Source organism: Syngnathus leptorhynchus, chromosome 1, assembly GCF_054491065.1.
Source record: "Syngnathus leptorhynchus isolate UIUO chromosome 1, UIUO_Slep, whole genome shotgun sequence".
Taxonomy (NCBI): Eukaryota; Metazoa; Chordata; class Actinopteri; order Syngnathiformes; family Syngnathidae; genus Syngnathus; species Syngnathus leptorhynchus.
Genome location: NC_141195.1, coordinates 4,308,343 through 4,329,044, shown reverse-complemented (window position 1 = coordinate 4,329,044; position 20,702 = coordinate 4,308,343). Strand labels below are relative to the sequence as shown.

The window sequence follows — 20,702 nt, the reverse complement described above, 5'->3', positions numbered from 1 at the left end:
AGAATTCTAATTTGAAAGTCAGAATTCTGAGAAAAAAAGTCAGAATCCTGTTCCTTTTTTCTTCTTCACTGGCCCTAATCCTCTTCCGTAGACCTGAGACTTAAATTCTCACTTTAAAGTCAGTTTTCTGAGAAAAAAAAAGTCAGAACCCTGTCACCCCCCTTTTTTTTTCTTCACTGGACCTAATCCTCTTCCATAACGCCAATGAAATAATTTCCACGCTGCTGCCTATGAACCAAAATCATACAATGTATAAAATCATATGGTATACAGAACTTGCTTTTGCACATTTTTATTTTATTTTATAACGAATGATATTGAAAGTTGGTCTATAATGGTCAGCAGTAAAACAATTGGACTATTTTGTTTAATAATTAAAAATCAAACAAAGAAAATAACGGCTTGGCTTTGAAAACCCATCATCCCACTCATGCATGAATTGAAATCAGGGGTGCAGAACCATTCTGTTCCAAGGCAATGTCTGTTTTCATAGTCATCTGAGCATTTTATAAAATTAATGAAAAGATATGATGCAGTAATCAAACACAAATTGTTCATAACCTAACCTTGTACAAATTTCATTTCCACTTTTGCCAGTTGCGCGCAAGGCTAGGAAAAAATCTCTGGAGTTGTCATTTCATTACCATACTATTTCATCACATGCTCAATGTCCCTTATATAATCCCTTATACAAATTTGTATCGGTCCAAACCCAACATTATTTTCTCAGCATTTGACCCAGTTTGATTTGAAATCAGTTGGACTTTGATCAATGATGACCAACTGACCCATTAAAAAACAGCATCTTCCGAACATACAAGAAACCAACCCAGTCTGTCAAACTAACATATCGTAATACAACCAAGACATGCCACAATTTCTTCCTCTGTGTTTGTATCCTAAACATGTACCTTTTTGTTGAATTGACTTGCCTGCAATAATCTGACCTTTAGTCTCATGATTATCATCATGCACTTGATCTATGGAACCATGTGTCTTAATCGGTAAAGTAGAGCAATTTTATGAATGCATCGAGCCTCCAAAAAATCACAAACAATGCTGACTACCAATAAGTGCAGGTGTCCTCTCTCGGTTTATGCATACACTTGTCCTCTGTAAAAGGTAGGGAGATATCACAAACAAAACTACCAATAAGTGCAGGTGTCCTCTCTCAGTTTATGCATACACTTGTCCTCTGTAAAAGGTAGGGAGATATCACAAACAAAAAGAACCAAATCCATAAAATTTGACTGTATAACAAAACAACAAAAGTATTGACAGTATGCAAACCCGCTCAACTCTTAAAACAGTAAATCAAGTAGGACACAGAATTAGACATTGAGTCAACCTAAAAGATCAGACAGATCAGATGTTAACGCAAGACATCCCCTATGAGTGTATGGAAAATTGGTTCTGTCAAGTTGTGACCAAAACAGGAGGGGGGAAAAAAAAAACCAAGTCATAAAACTGTCCAAAATAGTCACAGCAAAGTAGCCTGTACAGAGTCTGTCTTTTTGGGGGCCTGTCATGAACGAGCACTCCCTTGGCAAACATCCGTGTTCTGCTGTGAAAAAAACAAAGGAATTGTACATCCAAGTTGCCATTTATTTAAAAAGCAAAAACAAAACAAAAAGAAACCTCACAGAGCGGTGCACATTGCTCAGCTCAGTTGGGATTAATTCAGCACACGAAATTGGCTGCTTAATTTGCGCCTGTATGCAAGGAGGAAGCGTAGGCCTGCCTGACCACACTGAGCAAATCCAATACATGTCAAGTGACAAGACGCGCTAAATCCACGTTTGGAGTTGACGGTGTATAACAGGTCCACCGCCTTCTATCGTCAAAGTTAGGCCTGCCAGTGACATGCTCACGCGTCTATTACGATCTAGAAGGTGCGTCCTTGAAACTGATGATGCTCGACTCTGGGTTGGCTTGTGCTGCACCGCTCTGCGACATCGAGGATGAGGGAGTGGAGGAGAGGGTCATGCCGACAGTGCCCCCCGCTGCTGGGCGGGGCATTGAGGATGGAGGGTCACGAGGGAGGAGGGGCTGCGTATCGGTCCGGATCTCGTCCACATCCTCATCTTCCTCGTCGTCCATGCTGGGCCAAGCTGACTGGTCCTCCACACGCTTTAGACGCTCGTTCAGAGCCTTGAGAGCCAGTTGTCTGTGCGGAGGAGGACAAGATTGTGACTTCTTTGCCCAAAATGCTGTTCACGTGACAATAATGGTACCTAAATCGGTAATGCCTAAATGTGGTTTACAAAATAAAAACTATGCTATTTTCGTCAACCAAAACCAGAATGTTACAAAATGTCAAGCTAATTCTCAAAGATTTTCCTCAATTCCGATCACAGTAGTATTAAAATGGATCAGAAGAAAAAGAACGTGCATGGAAGGACATAAGTCAATAGGGGGAATAAAGAGGTGGAGAGGGGTGGCGACGTATTCCTAAATCCATATCCGCCGGGCCTCGGTTTTTAATCGAATAATAATATGTTGCATGAAAATATGGTATGATTCATTTAATCTCCTGACTCACCTCCTCCTCTCAGCATCCTGCGGGTCTGTCCCCGGCAGGCTGATGGTGATGGACGACGGCGCGCCCACGTCGTACCTCTTCACCATCTTCCTGCACACCTTCACCTTCACCAGGGTGGCGTGAACCAATCCCGCCAGTAGGCCCACTGCCGGCTGCAGCCCCTCAGGGAAGAAACTCGCAAAGGCAAAGTGATCCGACATGTCGCCGCGGCCCCTGCTGTGCCTTTGGTAGAAGCGTAGGTACACCCAGCCAGATAGGGCGCCATAACTGTATGAGGCCAGGGGGGCAGAGCTCTCCAGCAGGCCAGAGAGGCGCAGCAAGCCCAGGAGGATGAGGATCAAAGCTGGGGCTGCTTTGAGCCTTACCTGGCAATTAGAGAGGAGAGGGTTTTAATTCTAGATGGGAAAATAAATTCTATGTTTGTCAAAAGTCAAGCCCTATTCTCACAAAAAGAATGCTTCTTCCAGCTGGCATCAGCGCATACCAAATATTCTTAGCCTCACCTGTGGAACTCGGAGTACTGTTGTGTCCCCCATGGTCTGCTTCAGTGCCACCAGGACACCTCCCAGGAAGCCGGCTACTCCATGGACGCGGACAGCAAACAGGAAGTCCAGGTTGAAGGTGGCCACATAGGTGAGGAAGTAGGAGAGGCCTGCTAGAAGGCCTGCAGATACATTTACCACTGCAAAGAAGATCAGCAGTTCCAGGGCACCCCACAAAGGCTCCAGCAGGCGCCCACAGGACATCACGGTCCCAACATTGGCCACCACCCCCCACACGTGCTGCTCGATGATTCCGTGGGTGACCAGAGTCCACACCCAAAAGTTAGGAGGGAACAGATATCCGGGGGTAACCCCCAGTGCATATGATGTGTCCACAGCCCAGGAGAGCAGGTAGAGGAGAATCACCAGAGCACTGATGGCTTTCACAACCACACTAGTGCTTGCTAGTGCAGCCAGAAAGTGCTGCCTTGCCACAGGCAGATAACGATTCATGGTGAGAAGGATCCCTTCAGAGTACAAACAGCTCAGAGACCAAGTGGCGTCGTTTTGAGGTTACCAGCGAGCCAGAGAAGTGACACTTGAATCCACAAGCCTCATTTCTCTGGGAGCTACCTAAGTAGTCGAGTAGGCAGGAGAAGATTTCATTACGTTTCACTGAAAATCTACGCTTAAGCTACACTTCAAATCTTGGACGAGAGGAAAATAAGACACGCGGATACAGTCCAACAATGCAAAGGGCTGTTAACGTTTTAGCTAAGAGATCTTGTGATTTGCATATACATTTGCTTACTATCTATCGAGGGGGAACTATGGAGTACGCGGATATACATTTACTTACTATCTATCGAGGGGGAACTATGGAGTACACGGCAAGAACAAATTGTTTCAATGTTAAGAGACAAAGTGCTCCAAAGTCCCAAATTCTCGAGATATTTTGCCAGTTAGCTTGTCAACACGGGCAAGCTAATGTTAGCTGGCTGGCTAACCGAAGAGCTGGTGATGTGTGCCCGCCATGGAGAAGTACAAAACACGTCTGGGTTATCTTTTGATAGAAGACAAACGTCTCGCAATGTAAGATGAACCAGCAATCCCGTCCACAGATCTCCCAGTCTCGGCATCTACCAGACGAGTTCGAGCATTTCCCGTAGCCAGCAACAGGCCTTCATCGAAACACAACCCCGGATACGTTTGACAGTTCACGTCATTGATCAATATTTCCTCATTAACGGCCAATATCTTTTTTCCAGACTCCCATTTTCAGTTAAATCTACTTTGCTCATTGGAATGCTAGTGGAACTATGTAAGCATAAAACACGACTACGGTCATAAACCCGACTCAGCTACGAAACGCCTGCCTGCTACCGTCATCTGCACCAGGCGAAAAGGCGTCAAGTCACGTAACTTTTTTAAAACATGAGCATGCTGGGAAACTGAGTTCATTAGGAAACTGAGTTCATTTAAACAAAAGTGCCCAAGAAATTTCCCGTTTGAAATGGATTTCCAATTTGAATTAATTATTCCTGCCGAAGGCCATTATGACTATCATTGCCTTAAATTACATACACTATAGGCTACACATCAAACTGACAAATAACTAGTTTTGAGATCAGAGACTAGTAAAAACTGTTTGAATATTTTAAAAGGATGATCAGTAATACTTGATAGCAATATCTCTATTTTTAAAAGTGAGGACAATTTGTAATTTTAGTCTTGACACATGAAGTCGGTGCACAATTTGTTTTCGCGGGCCACATAAAATGATGATATGACAGGCCTTCAGTTTGACATCTCTGATCTAGTAAATTATGAAATGTGACAAAATATTCTCGCTGTTCGTTGAATGACTGTTGTATAAAAAAAAAATGACACGTGCTTTGGTGGCATTTAACTCAATTGATGGTGGCATTTAACTCAATTGATGTCTATACCGATACTGTATTAACTGCTTGAATATCTGGATCATGTGCCTCGAAGTGTAATTCCTTTCCGGGGGTACAATATAACTTTAATTTACCTCTTTTCAAAACAGAATGAATGTGTGAAGGTCAAAGGTGTGAGAAACACGTGTGTCATTATAGAAAATGAGAAAGTGCCATTTGAAACACACTTCTTTTATTGTCAAACTTCTGAAAACGAACAAACGAACAAAGAACTTGTCTACTCAGAGCACTGTAATTTAAGATCATACACTCAGTCCATCGATTCTCTACACATCAGAATTTGACCATATTTAGTCCTGCAAGACAGCAGTTTCAAGCTTGTTACTGCAAATGGAATTCAGACGGACTCCTTTGATTCGTTTAAATAAATATGCAAATTCAAGTTGAAAAAATTAAAAATAAAAGTCAGTTGGTAAAGTGATTGTCAAGCTGACATCCAAACATTTTGCCATCAACCATTTCTGATACAAAAAAAAAACAAATAGAAATCACTTCCAACAATAAGATGGTCTCTGAACAATCTGTATTTTGTGCTTATCCATGTGTGAAGCTAATGTCTTATAATTTAATATCCCATTTTGAGCAGACATTTACTACAGAACTTTTGTGGGGGAATCTGTAGTCGTACAGATAAAAGGGTTTCAGATTCAATGACGATGAACAAAAGATAACCCACTGACCAGTTACCCAAATCTGCATCATTTGAGAGATCATTTGTGGATGGATGATAATCACTCACCTGGCTATTACTGATTGGTTGGTCCACAGAAGCAAAAACTGCATTTTAAATATGCTATGGAACAGAGCATAATTTTTTTTTTTGGGAGAAACCAGATGGGGTTTTTTTTCCATTTTTAGTAACACAAGTTATATGACCATACACATTTAAAAAAATACAAAAGATATAAAAAAATACAAATGAATAAATATTCATTGTAATAAATAAACCACCTTGGAAAATTCAAATATTGTCCAAATAAAAATGAAACAGGTAAACTCGCAATTTCAGAATGAAGTACAAATACAATTCTCTTTGACAATTCTCTGCTTACTCATGTGAAGTTTTTTTTTTTTTTTTTATCATATGACACTAGGACTTGTCACATACGTAATGGTGTCAAAGGACGTGTACACTGGTGTCAATGTATCAAATGTGATCAGCATATGAACTGCAGCTCTAAGAGGGGGCTTGATCACAAAATTAAACCTTTTTTTTTTTTGCTTTGCTCTGTCTACACATAAAGGTGTCTCTAATTTTAGAGTCTAGTGTTGTGTTAACCGCAAGGTCAAACTGCCAGATGGGCCTGTTCAGTATTTACATAGCATGTTTCCACAAATAGCAGCCACGGATGTTTATTTACTCAACTGCAGAGGAGGGGAGGTCTTTGTATGTACAAAATTGTTTTTGGAATAATTTTACACAATGTTATCAGTACTGCTATATATTCAACCTGTGACAAAATTGCAGTTCTCTCAAATGTTTTGGTGAGCAACATAAACAGCGCAGTTGACTCTTTGTGTTTGTATATAAAAAAAAAAATTATTAAAAAAAATTATAAAAAAAAATTCACATCTATGAACATGAAGTTCATACAAGACGGATGGCCATTATTTGAGGAAACATGGTATTGTTTTTATTTTTTGGTCATTTAAGACTCAATCCTTTTTGACCGAGGTCACAGATGTGCTGTTTTTGGCAAAGCTCTCACCCAGAATGGTTTCAAGACATTGTGTCATGGTAAATGTGACGCAATCAACACTGAAAAGCCATCAGAGCAAAAGGTGGAATATTAACAAACCAAATTTCTTTCTGACACATTTGCAATTACAACACACAGACAACGTCAAAAAAACCTAAACTCAGGTGTGGGTCACCTTGATTCCTGTTGGCATGTACAAATATGGTATATAGGCTTGAGTGAGTGTTTTGCATCATTTGTCACTAGGCTACAGTAAGACTGTGGGTGAGATTTCAACAATTCTCTTTGCATCTTCTCTCTCACAGTTCACATTCAGAAAGATAAAAGGCATTTTCCATTGGTGGTTGTTTCTCCGCTACAAAGGGAGCACAGTTTTTCCTCATTTTCCCCTGGCTGTTGTTTAGCCAAAGGTAAAATACACAAAGAATGCAGAAAAACTGATATTCCCACATCACATGCCTCAGTATGGGTCTTTATCATAAAGGCTGAGTTCAAAGGCATTTGATTAAGAATACATTCTGTGAAGAGTTTTAAGGTTTTATCATTTGTATCTACCTCATCCTCCTGTCATCTGTCCTTCCATGAACAAAAAGATTCAATTCTGCTCGTCTGACAGAGAAGTTCAAAATGCTTCTAAAAGTTCTGCTTTCTTTCAAATTTGTTGAAGAAATCTTGTTTTGCAAAATTGGACGAGGCATTTAGGGATGGGCAAAATTTTAATAGGATGAGAGTATTCAAAATGTTCTGAATTCTTTCTTCCGTGCAGCAAGTTGCGCAAACATAATGCTGCTCGTGAAGAGTAGAACCATAGCAGAGGACTGTGTAAATGTGATGTCAAGCTTTAGACACCAAAAACCGAGCTGAGGCTGAACCAATAACGCCTTTGCTGGTTGCACTCAAATAGTTCACTCTCAACAGGCTCGAGACATGATTAAGCATTGATCATTGTCACAATCAATCCAATTCTTAACTATACTATTTGCCCACCCCCGCAAACTGATGCACACACACAGGATAACCCTTACTACCAAATAACGTATAGAATTATTTTACCCCTGGCAAATCTGCCATTTTGTTTTCTCTGGACGAAGAGCAACAAAAGGCCATTTCAGCCAGTCCAGTGATGATTAAAGGTCAAAAGGTAGAGACCTCAAGGTTGATTATTTCTCCAATCGTCTTCTGCCCTGTAAAAGATTTGTTTTTGTATCTTCAGGTGGTAACTTCAAAGATTCAGCATCAAGACATGACTGTGCAGTTTGCACAAAAGGGACACGCTGACATTCATGCATTGTCCCTCACAGGATCTTTTTAAAGGCTGCCCCAAATAGGATGTAGCTCCCATTACACACGCATCAACCAAGCATCATTGTTTTCATTGACTGTTTACTTCAACGACTTCCTCATTGTCATCCGAGCTGTCGGGGCTGCCGACGTTCCTGCCGTTTACAGTTACTCTGGGCCGCTGGTCCTCAGAGTGTGCCGACGGGGAAAAGGATGAAGGGGAAGAGGAAGAGCTGGAGCCGGTTGGTGGGTATTGTGAGAGAAAGCTTGCTCCAGCTGGGCCAGGGGTGGCCGCTGGACCGGGAAGCCCGCCGGGGAGCGTTGACCCCCGATACAAGCTGGCCAGGGATTGACTATAAGAGAGGGCGAAGCTTGGTGGCAGCATCCCCGCCATGCCAGCCAGGTTGGGGCTCAGCATGAATGGCGGCATGGTGCCTGGAGCCAAATTGGAAACGTTTGATGCAGAGAAGGGCTGCGATGAGGCAGATGAGACATCAGCGGAAGAAGAAGTGGACCGTGCTGAGGTGGAGGACGAAGAGGGGACTGCGCTTAAACCGAACAGCTCCGGCATGAAACTCGGGTCGCCGAGTGCAGTCGTATGGGAAGAGTAGAAGAAAGGTGAGCCGGCCCCCATGTAGAGCGGGTGTCCCCGTGAGCCACCCAGCATGGCGGGATTGAAGCCCCGAACGAGGCCGTAGCCGCCTGTGTAGGGGAAATCCTGGGAGGCTAAAGAGGCTGTGGAAATTTCGCCAGCAGCAGGCTGCTTTCTTAGCCGCTCTTCCGGCAGTGGAGTGGAGGCTTTGCGCTTGGAGCTTATTCTCAAGTCTTGTGCAGCTGTGGCATTCATACTGTGCTGTATGACATTAGGCCTGCTGGCTTCAGGGTGGGACACATTTGCACTGTCGCTGTTGCTTTGGGCCGGTTTAGCTGAAGGCAGTTTGTCCATGTTGCTCCCGTTCGCCCTTTCTAGCTGACTCCCCTTACCTGCAGTGTAACGCTGCAACTCATTGATTATTTCTGGGCTGTCAGGGGAAAGGTGGTGGGGCAAACTGTTGTCGGTTACTGGCTGCTCTTGGTCAGGTGAGGGACAACGGCTACTACCAGTGGTTGGCTGCTCCTCTGCAGATCCTTGTGGCTCTAAAGAGAAATACCACCATTATGAGAAAAAAAAAACATGACCCTGGTAATTTGAGAATGGCTAAAAGCCCTTATTAGCTAAAAAGGACAATTCAGAATGTACCACCCTGATCCAGTAGGAACCTTTTGTGCAATTTCTATCAGTTTGGCATTACAGTTTTGACCCTACAGCCAGAAAGGTAACAATTAAAACTCCTTGGGAATTATCAGACTAATGTGTGGTCATTTTTTTGACACGTGTTCAGGAAGTATAAACAAACAAACACCGCCTCTTTACAGAGTTATAATTTACTCTGTGTGTCTTTATGTTTAGCAGCATTGAGTTATAACAAATCTTCCAACCTATTTGTGGTGTTGCAGTATTCTCCTCTGACATCTTAGGCTTGTTAGCTGCTCTGATAGCAAAGATTCGGCCATCTGATGTCCTGATGTAGGTCCCTGAAAATAAAGAAACCAGTTGACCTTGAAGTTGACGAGTTTCTTCATGTGACAGGAAATTGACCTAATCTAAAAGTCAAGTATCAAAATTGAAATGACGAGTGTTACCTTTGGTGCCTCTAATGACATGAATGCTCTCTCCGGCTGTGATTCTGGCCTTGACATCTGTTGAGATGTTGGTGCCGGGAATCACCATATCTAAAAAAAAATAAAAAATAATCATATACAATATTTGCTGCCAATTGGTTTTTCGTGGAGGGAAAAATAGTAGTTTCACTTTGTGAAGTTTTAATGGTAAAAAGCTCCTATACCGACTAACCAAAAAAGTCTCGCACTTTGGGATTAATTGGGCTGAAATGGGAGTCGAATCACAAGAAGAAGAAAAAAAAAACATCAGCAGTAACGTACCTGTGGTGGTGATAATCTTCTGCACAAAAACTCCAGCTTTTTGTAAGCAGCTAACTGGAAAATCTCCAAAGCTAGACGGTGATGAGTCTTTGGAATTTGGAGCCAAACCTGCAGACACCTGGCAAGGAACGGCGGGAACTGGAGCAGACTGGACTGGTCGAACGTTGGGCCCCAGTTTCTTCTCAGTGTGAGGTGGGCGCCTGAGAATAGTTTTGAAGATTTAACACTGACTTCCTTTCAAGGACTTTTTTACAATTAAAAAATACATAATTATTTTTTTAATGAATTAAATAATTTTGTTGTTGTAGTTTTACATGAAAAACATCACAATAGACCATTTTCCCCTCTCGAAGGTACCTGGAAAGCGCATCAAATGTGCAAAAAACGTTTACAAAGGATAGTATCCTTTTGACTTGAGATTTTGAATCAGCTGCAAATATTCAGAATTACAAACCAGTTTCGCTGGCTAAAGGCGGGGATGTTGGTGAGGCTCTGATCACTGGCTGGGTAGTAGTGAGCGTAGGAAGGGCGAGTGTATGGCACAGATGCCCTCTTTTCTTCCTCGTAACCATTTTTGGCAGCCTTCTTCTCAGCAGTGCTCAGCTTCAGCTCTCTGCGGTCCATGAGAAGAGACTCATGAGGGAATGGTTGCTGAAATGAATTCAAAAATCGGAGGTGAGCTATGTAATCTGTTATTGTTTGTAAATTGACACTCGTCTCAGATAGTTCACATTTTAAGAAGGTGACGGGTTATGTTCTTTGTTCTTCTACCTTGGTAATGAGATGTGGGAAAAGGCACAATGCCTTCCCGAGGACGCAATCCATGCTGTCCCAAGGTTGCTGCTGTACTTGGCAGAGCTCTGGGTCCTCTTCGACAAAGTGTAGGAGAGATTCTACCTCCCTCCTGGTGAAGGTCAGCACAGGGTTCAGATCATCCACCACCCGGTCTGAATGATGGAGAAGGCGGGTTAAATTAATGCAAAGAGGAAGAAAAAAAAAAAAACCACATCTGCACAACTATTTTTTTCCCAACTGTATATACAGTAATCCCTCCTACTTCGCGGGGGTTACGTTCCAGACCCACCCGCGAAATGGGAATTTCCGCGAAATAGAAACTAGATTTTTTTTAGCTATTCTTGGAAGATATTCTATTTTTATCGCTGACATCAACCAGCTCGCTGCTAGGGGACTTTCATATCAATGGACTGTGCGCTCCGCATTCATGCCTTAGCGACGAGACTAACAGTGTATTGCTATGTCCAGATGAAGGCCACCGCCGGTGGAGAGTGTTATATCTTTACTATTTTCCAGGTTCTGATGTAGCAAGCATGGTTCGGACAACGACGTGATGGATACTGCTTTATTCCTTTCATCACAGTCAGTTCACTGGCCGTACATCACAACACTGAACGTCCCCGAAGCTCCCCCTCCCACATCCGGGGTTTTCCCACTACGGAACATGAGTTAGTCCAAAATATACAACATCTAAATATACAACAGAGAGAACGCCCTGAAGTCACATGTGACGATAAAGTATACTGTACTGACTCTTTAATTTATTCATTTCAAAACAAGAAAACGACTTTTAAACATAAGCTATCATTATTAAAGGAAAATGAAGAAACTCAAGTGGCCGCGAAACCTCGTGAAATGATGAAATTTCTGCGATAAAATCATTAATTTATTTTTGAAAACCCGCGATACAGCGAAGCCGCGATAGTTGAAGCCGCGAAGTAGGAGGGATGACTGTATACACAGGAGCGCACTCACCAGACATGCCCTGCTTGGAGATCTGGCGATCATAGATTTTCTTCTCGAGCGTGAAATCACACACAAGCCTGTAGACGTGACACTGCTTCTTCTGACCGTAGCGGTAGACACGGCAAACAGCCTGGGCATCATGGCACGGGTTCCAGGAGGCGTCAAAAACCACCACACGGTTTGCTCCGATCAAGTTCACGCCCAGACAACCTGCCCTGAGACCCCACATAGGTGCACAGTCCAATTATTCATCACATTAAATAACAGCATCTCTGCGTGTACAAGTGTTCCGTGTGTGTTACCTGGTTGACAACAGGAAGACCCAAGCTGATGTGTTGTTGGGATCGTTGAATTGGTTAATTAATCTTTCTCGCTCTGAAGTGGTTGTACTGCCATCCAGTCCTTGAACACATTACACAGCCAGAACAGAGATTTAAAACCAATAGTGTAATATACAGGATTTGTTGATGTTAAAAATAAAGTATTATTCACCCGCTTGTCAACAGCTTAGACAAAAATTGAACAAAACTGTACACCGTACTTTGGAGAAAGATGGTACTTGGGAAAAATGCGTTTTTGCATTTGTTAAGTGAATGAATGAATAATCTTGAAGACATTGAAATTTGGTCAAGGTGATCGAAATTAGGATTTATCGGCCTTGGCAGAAGTCGGTCCTCCAAACCTTTTACTGTAGGGACACCTTCTGATAATTGGTTGGAAGGGACTTTTCCCCCCTTACCCCACCTTTATTAGACATTATCTGTGGCAATTAAAAAGTGAGAAATGTTTTTCAAAATGACTAAAAGTGACTTTTTATTTGAAGAGTTTCAATTTAAAAATCATGAAATACCAAACTATAAATTACGTTGCCTGCCTGTAAAGACCCAGCAGATGGCAGTGCTCATTACAAGTACAGTACATAAGGGAGGACATCAGCAATGCATTCAAATTAATGTGCATCATTTGAGTATATTAGCCATAATTCATCACAAAAAAAACTAAATGTACTTCTCACACAACTTGTTTTATCCAAAATAAACTGTCCACTCTTCATGTAAATCTCAGCTCAACGTCACAGACACAGAGCATGTACTGTAGTGTGAAAAGACCACTCACTGTAATAGTTGACATTTCGGACCCAGTTCTGACTGGCTGTGTCCTTGGCGGAGGTGTTGGGAGAACGCGGTACTGGCCTCTTAGCCAGGAAATCCTCAATCACAGTTAGAGTTGACAAGCTCTGACTGCAGGACACAGAAATAAAAGACCGGGTCATAAGATGGGGAACATGGGAATCCAAGAAAAAGCTAGGAAAAGAATGAACCATTTAAAATTTCCTTTTCACTTATGTGCTCTTCAGCCTTTTACCTGAAAACAAGAAGTTTATCTCCCTTTGTGACACTCTCCTCAATCAGGTGGAAGAGCAGCACCATTTTTGCAGAGTTCTCCAGGATGCCGGGCTTGTAATCACACATTATGTCCTTCGCCTAGGGAAGCATATAGGAGTAATCACATCTTATTATGTGCCGTTAGCTGAACAACTATGACTTGCTTTAAATAATGTCGATGTTAGACTGATGACGGCTTGAGCAAACAGAGTCCAGAACACACACAGTAAAGTGGAACCTGTTAGGGTTGAATAGATTAGGTTGCTCATATTATGTTGGAATGTAATCAGTGGTGATTGACCTAGATTAGGTTGATCATATTATGTTGGAATGTAATCAGTGGTGATTGACCTAAGCTTGTCCTGTCTTAACAAAGGAGTAGAACAAAGTGCTAAGATCCTTTGCACTGATTGACCAATTGTAGAAGACGCAATCAAAGTTGTTTTGTCTACCCAACATCGTAAAACATCCCCCGCTATGATGTGATCAGAGGCCAGGTGTTTCAACCCCCACCTTGGCCACCACACATGTAAATTGTCACCCCCACCCTTCTTTTCTCAATAAATACTCTCTTGCATGGGTGCAGCGGCAGACTTTGTTCGGACAGTGCTGTGTCAACAGCAACGAACAAATTCTCCACTTGCAGAATTTGTTCGGACATTGTTGTATCTACAATGACGAACAGATTCTCCACGTGCAAGTGTTCAAAGGGCATACTGTCTCCTGTGTTGTTCTTGCACAGTAAGTTAGAGTCGGAACATCTCTAACAGAACCTCTCTCCTCTACTCGTTGGAATTTGAGTAATAAGTATATCACACAAGATTTCAGCTCTTCACTTGTCGATGACCAAGAGCAACATAGTTTGTTACTTAATTGGAAGTCAGGGACTCACTCAAAGGACCGCAGTGGTGTCCCATTACTTTTGTTCAGCATGACCAACATGTATGTGAAACAGCTGTCTTTCAAAATGACTGTTTCATAATTTTTAAGGTTTTAACATTGATTTGTGTTTTACACGCTTTCTGTAAAATGCTTAATGAGACCTCTGAAATGTATTAGTGCAGTGCATTATGAATGATATGTATTATTGACAGCACAATTTGATGAGGTAATTATTTCTCTTGGGTTTGCATAATTAACTACCGTAATTTTCGGACTATAAGTCACTCCGGAGTATAAGTCGCACCAGCCATAAAATGCACAATCAAGTGAAAAAAAACATATAAGTCGCACCGGAGTATAAGTCGCACTTTTAGGGCATATTTATTTGTCAAAATCTAACACCAAGAACAGACATGCAACAACAGGCTAAACGATAGGTATGCTAACGTGACATAAACACAAACGAAGAGCTGAGAACGAGCCAAACGTAACATTCAGAGTTATTCTAATAACTATTACATAAACAACACGTTTATAAAACGATCTGTGTTACTTCGATTCATTAAACCAATTGATCGTCCTTTATGTAAACAATGCCGCGTACGCGCGCCGTCGGACTCGTCATGATTTGCATTTCTAATTATTCCACAGAACCATTTTACGATATATAAAGTATATTTCAAATAACTATCATATTACAACAATATTATCAAACCATCTGTGTCACTCCAAATCATTAAATCCATCGATCAAATTCCTCGTCCTTTGTCAACAAAGCCGCGCGTGTGCCCTGACGCCAGCCTCGTCGTTATTCCACAGATCTAGTATATAACTATATTGTAGCATTAACAAAGTACAAGCAAAGACGAGGGTTTGGTAAACGGCTCTTTATTTAACAAAACAAAAGTTCAACGAGGCAACAACTACTGAACTTCCAGCCACAGAGGTGGAAGAGAGCTCCATAGAATAGGACCGGGCGTGCGTAAAAGTAATGTCCGAGCCCCATCCACCGTCCCCAGACAGCCACCCGGCCGAGCGCCGGCCCCCGAGTTCCATCCACGGAGGTGAAAGAAAGCAACGTAGAGTATGACTGGGCGTGCGTAAGCCATGTCCGAGCCCCATCCACTGTCCCCGGACAGCCACCCGGCCGAGCGCCGGCCCCCGACTTCCATCCACGGAGGTGAAAGAGAGCTCCCGTTGAGAAGGACTGGGCGTGCGTAAAAGCCATAATAGTTTTTCAAACCTCTGTGTCACTCAGAATCATTAAATCCTTTGAACTCTTCGTCCTCCGTGTCACTTGCCAAAAAAGCCGCTAATGATGCCGGTAGTACGTGGGGCCCTTCGTCATCTTCGTCATCCCGTGATCGAATCTTTGTCCTTTATGTAAACAACTGCCGCGCCACTGACGTCACTTGAAATTGAAATTACAGCAATTCCTTGCTACGTCGCGGTTTGTTTCTCGCGGGTTCCCTTTTTTTTGTTTTTTTTTTGTTTGACTTTTGAACATTTGTGAAAAAAAATCACATTTAAGTCGCTCCTCGGTATAAGTCAACCCCCCCCCCCCCCCACCCCAACAAAGAAAAAAAACGCGACTTATAGTCCGAAAATTACGGTAAGATTCTAATTTGTCATAGGGAACACAACTTCATTGAGTTGTGACAAGTTGATATGTTCAACTTTTTTTTTCTAGGGCACTGCAAACAAATGGGTCATTTATTTTTACCTCCACCAAGACTTTGAGGTTTTTGGTGCCCTGCACTCACATGATCATGAAAAAATTACCGCATTTTCTAAATCTGTTTAAAATTACAAAGGAAATACTGATTCCCCAAGAATAATACTTAACTCTAAAAGACGCGATTCAAGGAAAGGAAAAAAAACAAAACAAAATCATTGTGATGCCTACTAAGGAATTTTGGCACATACCCATTCGTATGTGATGACCTGATTGGCCTTCTCCTGCAAATGGTTGAGACTCACTCCCCCATTTGGGTCAGGGGTTTCCAGGGGCTTTGGCTTCTGATCGGCGGCAGTGGGACGTGTTGGTGCAGCTGAGGTGATGTCGTCAAGGTCCAAGTCCTGGTCATTGGCCAGGTTTTCCTTCTGTAAGGCTTCATAGAGCACATCTGGATGGTTCCAAATCTTAAAAAGGGCGAAGAACAACCAATGTAAAACGACTTAATTCGACATGCAGATTATTTAGATTCCATGTCCCCCGTTCTAATTCTAATGTGAACTTCTTTTTCCAGTAGTTCCTGTGGTCCAAAAACGTTCCTAGCTCTGGCACATTTGGTGTCCAGTTTAAACTATGCGTTTACACGTTCTTTGTCTCTCTCACCTTGCAGCAGACGCAAAAGGCTTTGAGCGGGTTGAGGCTGAGCCAGCCGGAGTTTCCCGCCTCTCTGAAGCGGTTCATGAACTCTGTGTAGAGCGCCCTTTGCAGGGGAGACAAGCGCACTAGGATCACGTGCTCCTCCTTAGAGGGCAGCTGGTCCTTAAGAACATCGTGGCCTCGTCTGTAGCACAGAATCACATGTTCATTTATAATATGAAAAAAATGATCATTGAAAAATTAGATGCATTGGCGATTCCTTGTTCCTTTTTTGGAACGTTTTTAAGGCAACTAATACCGTAAGTTACTACAGATCTCACCAAGGGATATATTTGTCTGTGTCTAACTTCCTGTCTGTTCTTTTTATTTTAAGAAAATGCATTCACTTTGATGTCAGTACACTAATAATCTCACCTCTGTACGAAGCCCTCCAGCAGGCTATGCAGCACGTGGCTCCTGTACCTCATCAACTGAATGTCCTGGGATGTGCTGTCCACGCACTGCCCGTTCAGAATGGGACGCTCAAACATGTTACTGAATTCTTGCCGTGAGCCTGCAACATATATATCCATATACATGATCAAAAACAAAAAAACACTAAACGCTAAATGGTCGAACAATCTGAAGGTCTTCTAAATATTGTTTTTTGTAGTTATTCTCCATGTTTTTAATTGTTGTTAATGTTCTCCAAATTTGTCATTGAATGTCAGCAATTCAAACAATTGACTTACCGAGGAAGTCAGGCCGAACAAAGTCAACCATGCACCAGTACTCCATTAGGTTGTTCTGGAGTGGATATCCCGTCAAGACCACGCGTCGCTTGGTTCGAATGTTCTTCAGGGCCAGAGAGGTGCTGGCATGGCAGTTTTTAATGCGATGACCCTCATCACAAATTACCACGTCAGGACCAGGCCTGGCCAAGGCTCTCTCAATAGCTGGAGGAAGATAATTCCCGATTTACAATTTGATTTATTCTACTTCTTCATCTGCTCTCTCATCTATCTCTCCCACCTATGAGCAATTTCTGCTGTCGGTCCTCCTCAGCCAGGTTGTTTGTGACAGGCCCAGCAGTTTTCTTGCTTTTCTTCTTTCTCCCAGACACAAAGTTCTTCTTGAGCGATAAGAGACGGAACATCTCATAGCCCATTAGCAGCACACCTCCATCCTGGACCCAATTCTCCACCACCTTGGCCCTGGATGTTGTGTTTCTGGGTAATCACAGAGAAAAGATTTAATTCACAAAGCAGATGCTTGGCCTTCTTTGTTGTAGTTTGCCTTAGTTCATTTAAATGTGGACCAAAACTAAAGAACAGAGGAAATACATGTGATAGTTTGCGAGCACACACAGTCATCCTACAACTCCCCTCATTGACACACATTATGTCCCATAAACACGGCATGTGCGGCAAACGCACACACACACACACACACACACACACACACACACACATATTGCAAACAGCTGTACGGTGTGGTAGCACCAGATGGCAGGTCAAAGGTTCAGCTGTTGGGGGGAAAAAAAAAAAACATGAAAAAAAAAAAACCAGAAGGAGCATTTTCCCTCACATGTGGGCACACTGGCACAGTGCATGGAGCTCAGCAGAAAGGTAACACATTTCATGAGATTAATCCACACCAGCCCGTGTAAACTCACTTGTGTTCGTCATTGAGGATGTGAACCTTGAAGTTTCGAGGCCGCACCGGGCCATGGTCGCTATCTGATGGCAAGGCCTCGGCATCTGGGACCCACATGTTAAACTCTGCCAGCCAGTTCTGCAGCGTGTTCACCTGTGGGATAAAAAGGTTGTCAACTACATATGATGGAGTTTTTCCTCTCATCAGACATTTATTCAGTTCCTACACCCTTTGAAGAAATATCTGAACTTGAACATCAACACATCATTCAATACTTGAAATTGACTCCTGAAGGTGCTTACAGGTACGATGGCGAGCACGGTGTGGGCCTTTGTGTATCTGAAGAGAATGTCAATGAAGGAGATGACCTGCAGCGTTTTGCCCAGGCCCATGCTGTGGGCCAGGATGCAGCCAAAACCACTGCTGCTGCCGAAACGCTCCGCTGACTCCACCAGGTTGTCGTACAGGAAACGAATTCCGCCGATCTGAGATAAATGACACAGAGCTCAGTTGGTCTTTACTTAGACTTCAAAAAGTGCATCACTTGGTACCTGGTGAGGTTTCACTGCTCGTGCCAGCTGAGGTGGCAGGAAAATGTCCGTGTCTGTTGCCGGATGGTTCAAGTTGACCAGCACCCGTCCTTGGTCATCTGGCCGATTCAAGTTGTCGTTGACGTGCATGCCACTTTGCTCACGCTCTATTTCATGGTGGGTGGAGTCACTGCTGTTAGCATCGTCCTCACTCTGGCTCAGATTACTCGCACCTACGGAGAAAATGAAGGTGTTATTGGGGGAAGAAATCCTGTCCTCTTTGGAATTTTGCTAGAAATAGCATGAGAAGTTGAACACTGAATTAATTCATGAAAGCGCAACTTTTCTTTGTTAAATTTTGCTAATGCTTGCATTGTAGTTAGTTTCACGCAAGCGCGAATGGTAGAAGCAAATTGAGATAGTACATGCAGATAGTGACCGGTTTCTTGCTACATTTAAATTCCATTGTGTGTGAACAAATTGCAGAGTGGTTGTAACAGGTTGCAAAAGACAAAGGGGATCGAAACTTTTTTTGCAGGAATGTAAATCATAAGACATGAGTCATTTTTGGCCCACATGTACGGAATCTGATAATGTCACCACAGGTTGTACGTAGAATGAAGGAGACCAGAAAAACAGACCAGAATAAAAAGAATATTCTGTTGAAGAACCAATTTTTGAGACTTTTGAACATTTTCCAAACCTTAGTTATATTATTTTAATACTGTAAATAGAGGACCGTTAATCCCAATTCTGCCCACGCGCCGAAGTCTTTTTTGACTAAAGCAGAAGACTTTTTTGACAAAAACAGATGTAATCTTTTGTACAGATGTTTGGTATTTTATTCCTTTACTGCAACAAATACGAATTGAAATGTTTACCTAAAACAGGTACAACAAACTTTTACACTTATAGCATTTAAACTTTGATGTGGTTTCACACAAGGAAAACCAGTTTGACATCCCTGGTTGAAAACAAACGTATACATCTGTGTATTTGAATTGATTTAGCTAAGTAAGTAAAGTGGTTTCATAACAGTTTTCTGATGGGTACAAGCAGACACAAAGGGGACAAGCTAATTGACACCTGATGATGTTTTTGTTGTCCGCGTGTATGTGGCCAGTGGCCACCAGACCAACATCCCTAATTAATTAGGGGAAAAAAGAACATCAAATGACCCTAATTAATTAGGGGAAAAAAGAACATCAAATGACAGGCATTACACAAGCTGGCAGCATGTGTGTTAGTATGTTAGTGAATGTACAAAATAAGGGAGAGCAAGAGGGACGAAGATGAAGCGAGAGAGAGCTTATATAACTGCAATGAATGTCTGGTTATACAAGTAGGATTAGAGTGGCGGGGGAGACTGGTTACGCAACCTTAACTAGAAATGTCACTGTGCCACGGTGGTGCGCTGTGTGTGTGTGTGTGTGTGTGTGTGTGTGTGTGTGTGTGTGCGCGCGTATGTCTTCTGGGTCCCAACTTGGATTAGCCAGCTTTATTGCTCTGATCTGCTCCTTCTATCACTCTTCCACCTACCTCATCTTACTTATTTACCCACTGCCCCTTCCCTTTTCTTCCTGTTATTCCAGGCTCCTAAACACACACGTCTCTCAAATGGAAGGACGTGTGCGTTATAAAGCGTGTGCACATGAGCCAGTTATAAAATGACTTGGGGAATGAGAGAAGTGTACAAAATGTACCCTGTGGACATTTGTGACAACTTCTGAAATTGCATCACAGTTGATATGATTTCCAAAACAACAGATGCATCAAATATTCCGTTTTCACAAAAACAATGCGGTTGAGAGAAGTCCTAATTTTACAATGGCTTCATTATGCCATACTGCATGGAACCAATTCAGGTAACCAAAACACAACACCACCTCACTACGAAGCAGTCAAGAAAGCTACAAATACAAGTTAACATGAAACTGAACATTAAGGAAATTAATGAAACAATATTATTTGTGTAAATTGGGAAAAATGGTGTGCCCAGTTGGTAGGATTTTGAAATTGTTGTGTGTCTCTGTTGCATTTGGCCCATCAATGACATGAAACAGTTAAAAGCATGCGCAATGCAAATTTCTCAATTATCCAGTCGGAAGGATAATCTCCAAGCTGGGAGTTTCCTGCTGGGAGTTCTGACCTTCCAGAGGCACCTGACCTACTAGCCCACTGAACACTGTCAAAGGACAAAGTGCAAGGGGGCCCCGAGGCCAACTCTA

At 42.5% G+C, this 20,702-nt stretch overlaps 2 protein-coding genes across 6 annotated transcripts in view; both read right to left on the bottom strand.

Annotated features, from left to right (window-relative positions):
* Positions 1-1,221: 1,221 nt before the first annotated feature.
* tmem115 (transmembrane protein 115) lies at positions 1,222-4,474 on the bottom strand. Its single transcript, XM_085922968.1, has 3 exons — positions 3,046-4,474; positions 2,543-2,907; positions 1,222-2,167 (listed from the first exon to the last, which is right to left on the bottom strand). Exons 1-3 carry the CDS (start codon positions 3,535-3,537, stop codon positions 1,879-1,881), a joined length of 1,146 nt encoding a protein of 381 aa, XP_085779094.1. The 5' UTR covers positions 3,538-4,474; the 3' UTR covers positions 1,222-1,878.
* A 664-nt stretch (positions 4,475-5,138) lies between these two features.
* LOC147061451 (helicase ARIP4-like) overlaps positions 5,139-20,702 on the bottom strand; it is a 43,279-nt gene continuing 27,715 nt past the window's right edge. For all 5 annotated transcript variants that reach the window (XM_085907353.1, XM_085907362.1, XM_085907344.1 and 2 more), the window contains 18 exons: positions 18,496-18,707; positions 18,247-18,429; positions 17,964-18,097; positions 17,321-17,517; positions 17,041-17,244; positions 16,724-16,862; positions 16,316-16,493; positions 15,904-16,119; positions 13,076-13,194; positions 12,827-12,951; positions 12,013-12,112; positions 11,720-11,925; positions 10,721-10,896; positions 10,404-10,600; positions 9,950-10,149; positions 9,650-9,739; positions 9,446-9,541; positions 5,139-9,103 (listed from right to left, as the gene is read on the bottom strand). In XM_085907353.1, coding sequence (XP_085763479.1) covers positions 8,058-9,103; positions 9,446-9,541; positions 9,650-9,739; positions 9,950-10,149; positions 10,404-10,600; positions 10,721-10,896; positions 11,720-11,925; positions 12,013-12,112; positions 12,827-12,951; positions 13,076-13,194; positions 15,904-16,119; positions 16,316-16,493; positions 16,724-16,862; positions 17,041-17,244; positions 17,321-17,517; positions 17,964-18,097; positions 18,247-18,429; positions 18,496-18,707 — 3,818 coding nt within the window. In that variant the 3' untranslated portion in view covers positions 5,139-8,057. The remainder of the gene's footprint in view (positions 9,104-9,445; positions 9,542-9,649; positions 9,740-9,949; positions 10,150-10,403; positions 10,601-10,720; positions 10,897-11,719; positions 11,926-12,012; positions 12,113-12,826; positions 12,952-13,075; positions 13,195-15,903; positions 16,120-16,315; positions 16,494-16,723; positions 16,863-17,040; positions 17,245-17,320; positions 17,518-17,963; positions 18,098-18,246; positions 18,430-18,495; positions 18,708-20,702) is intronic.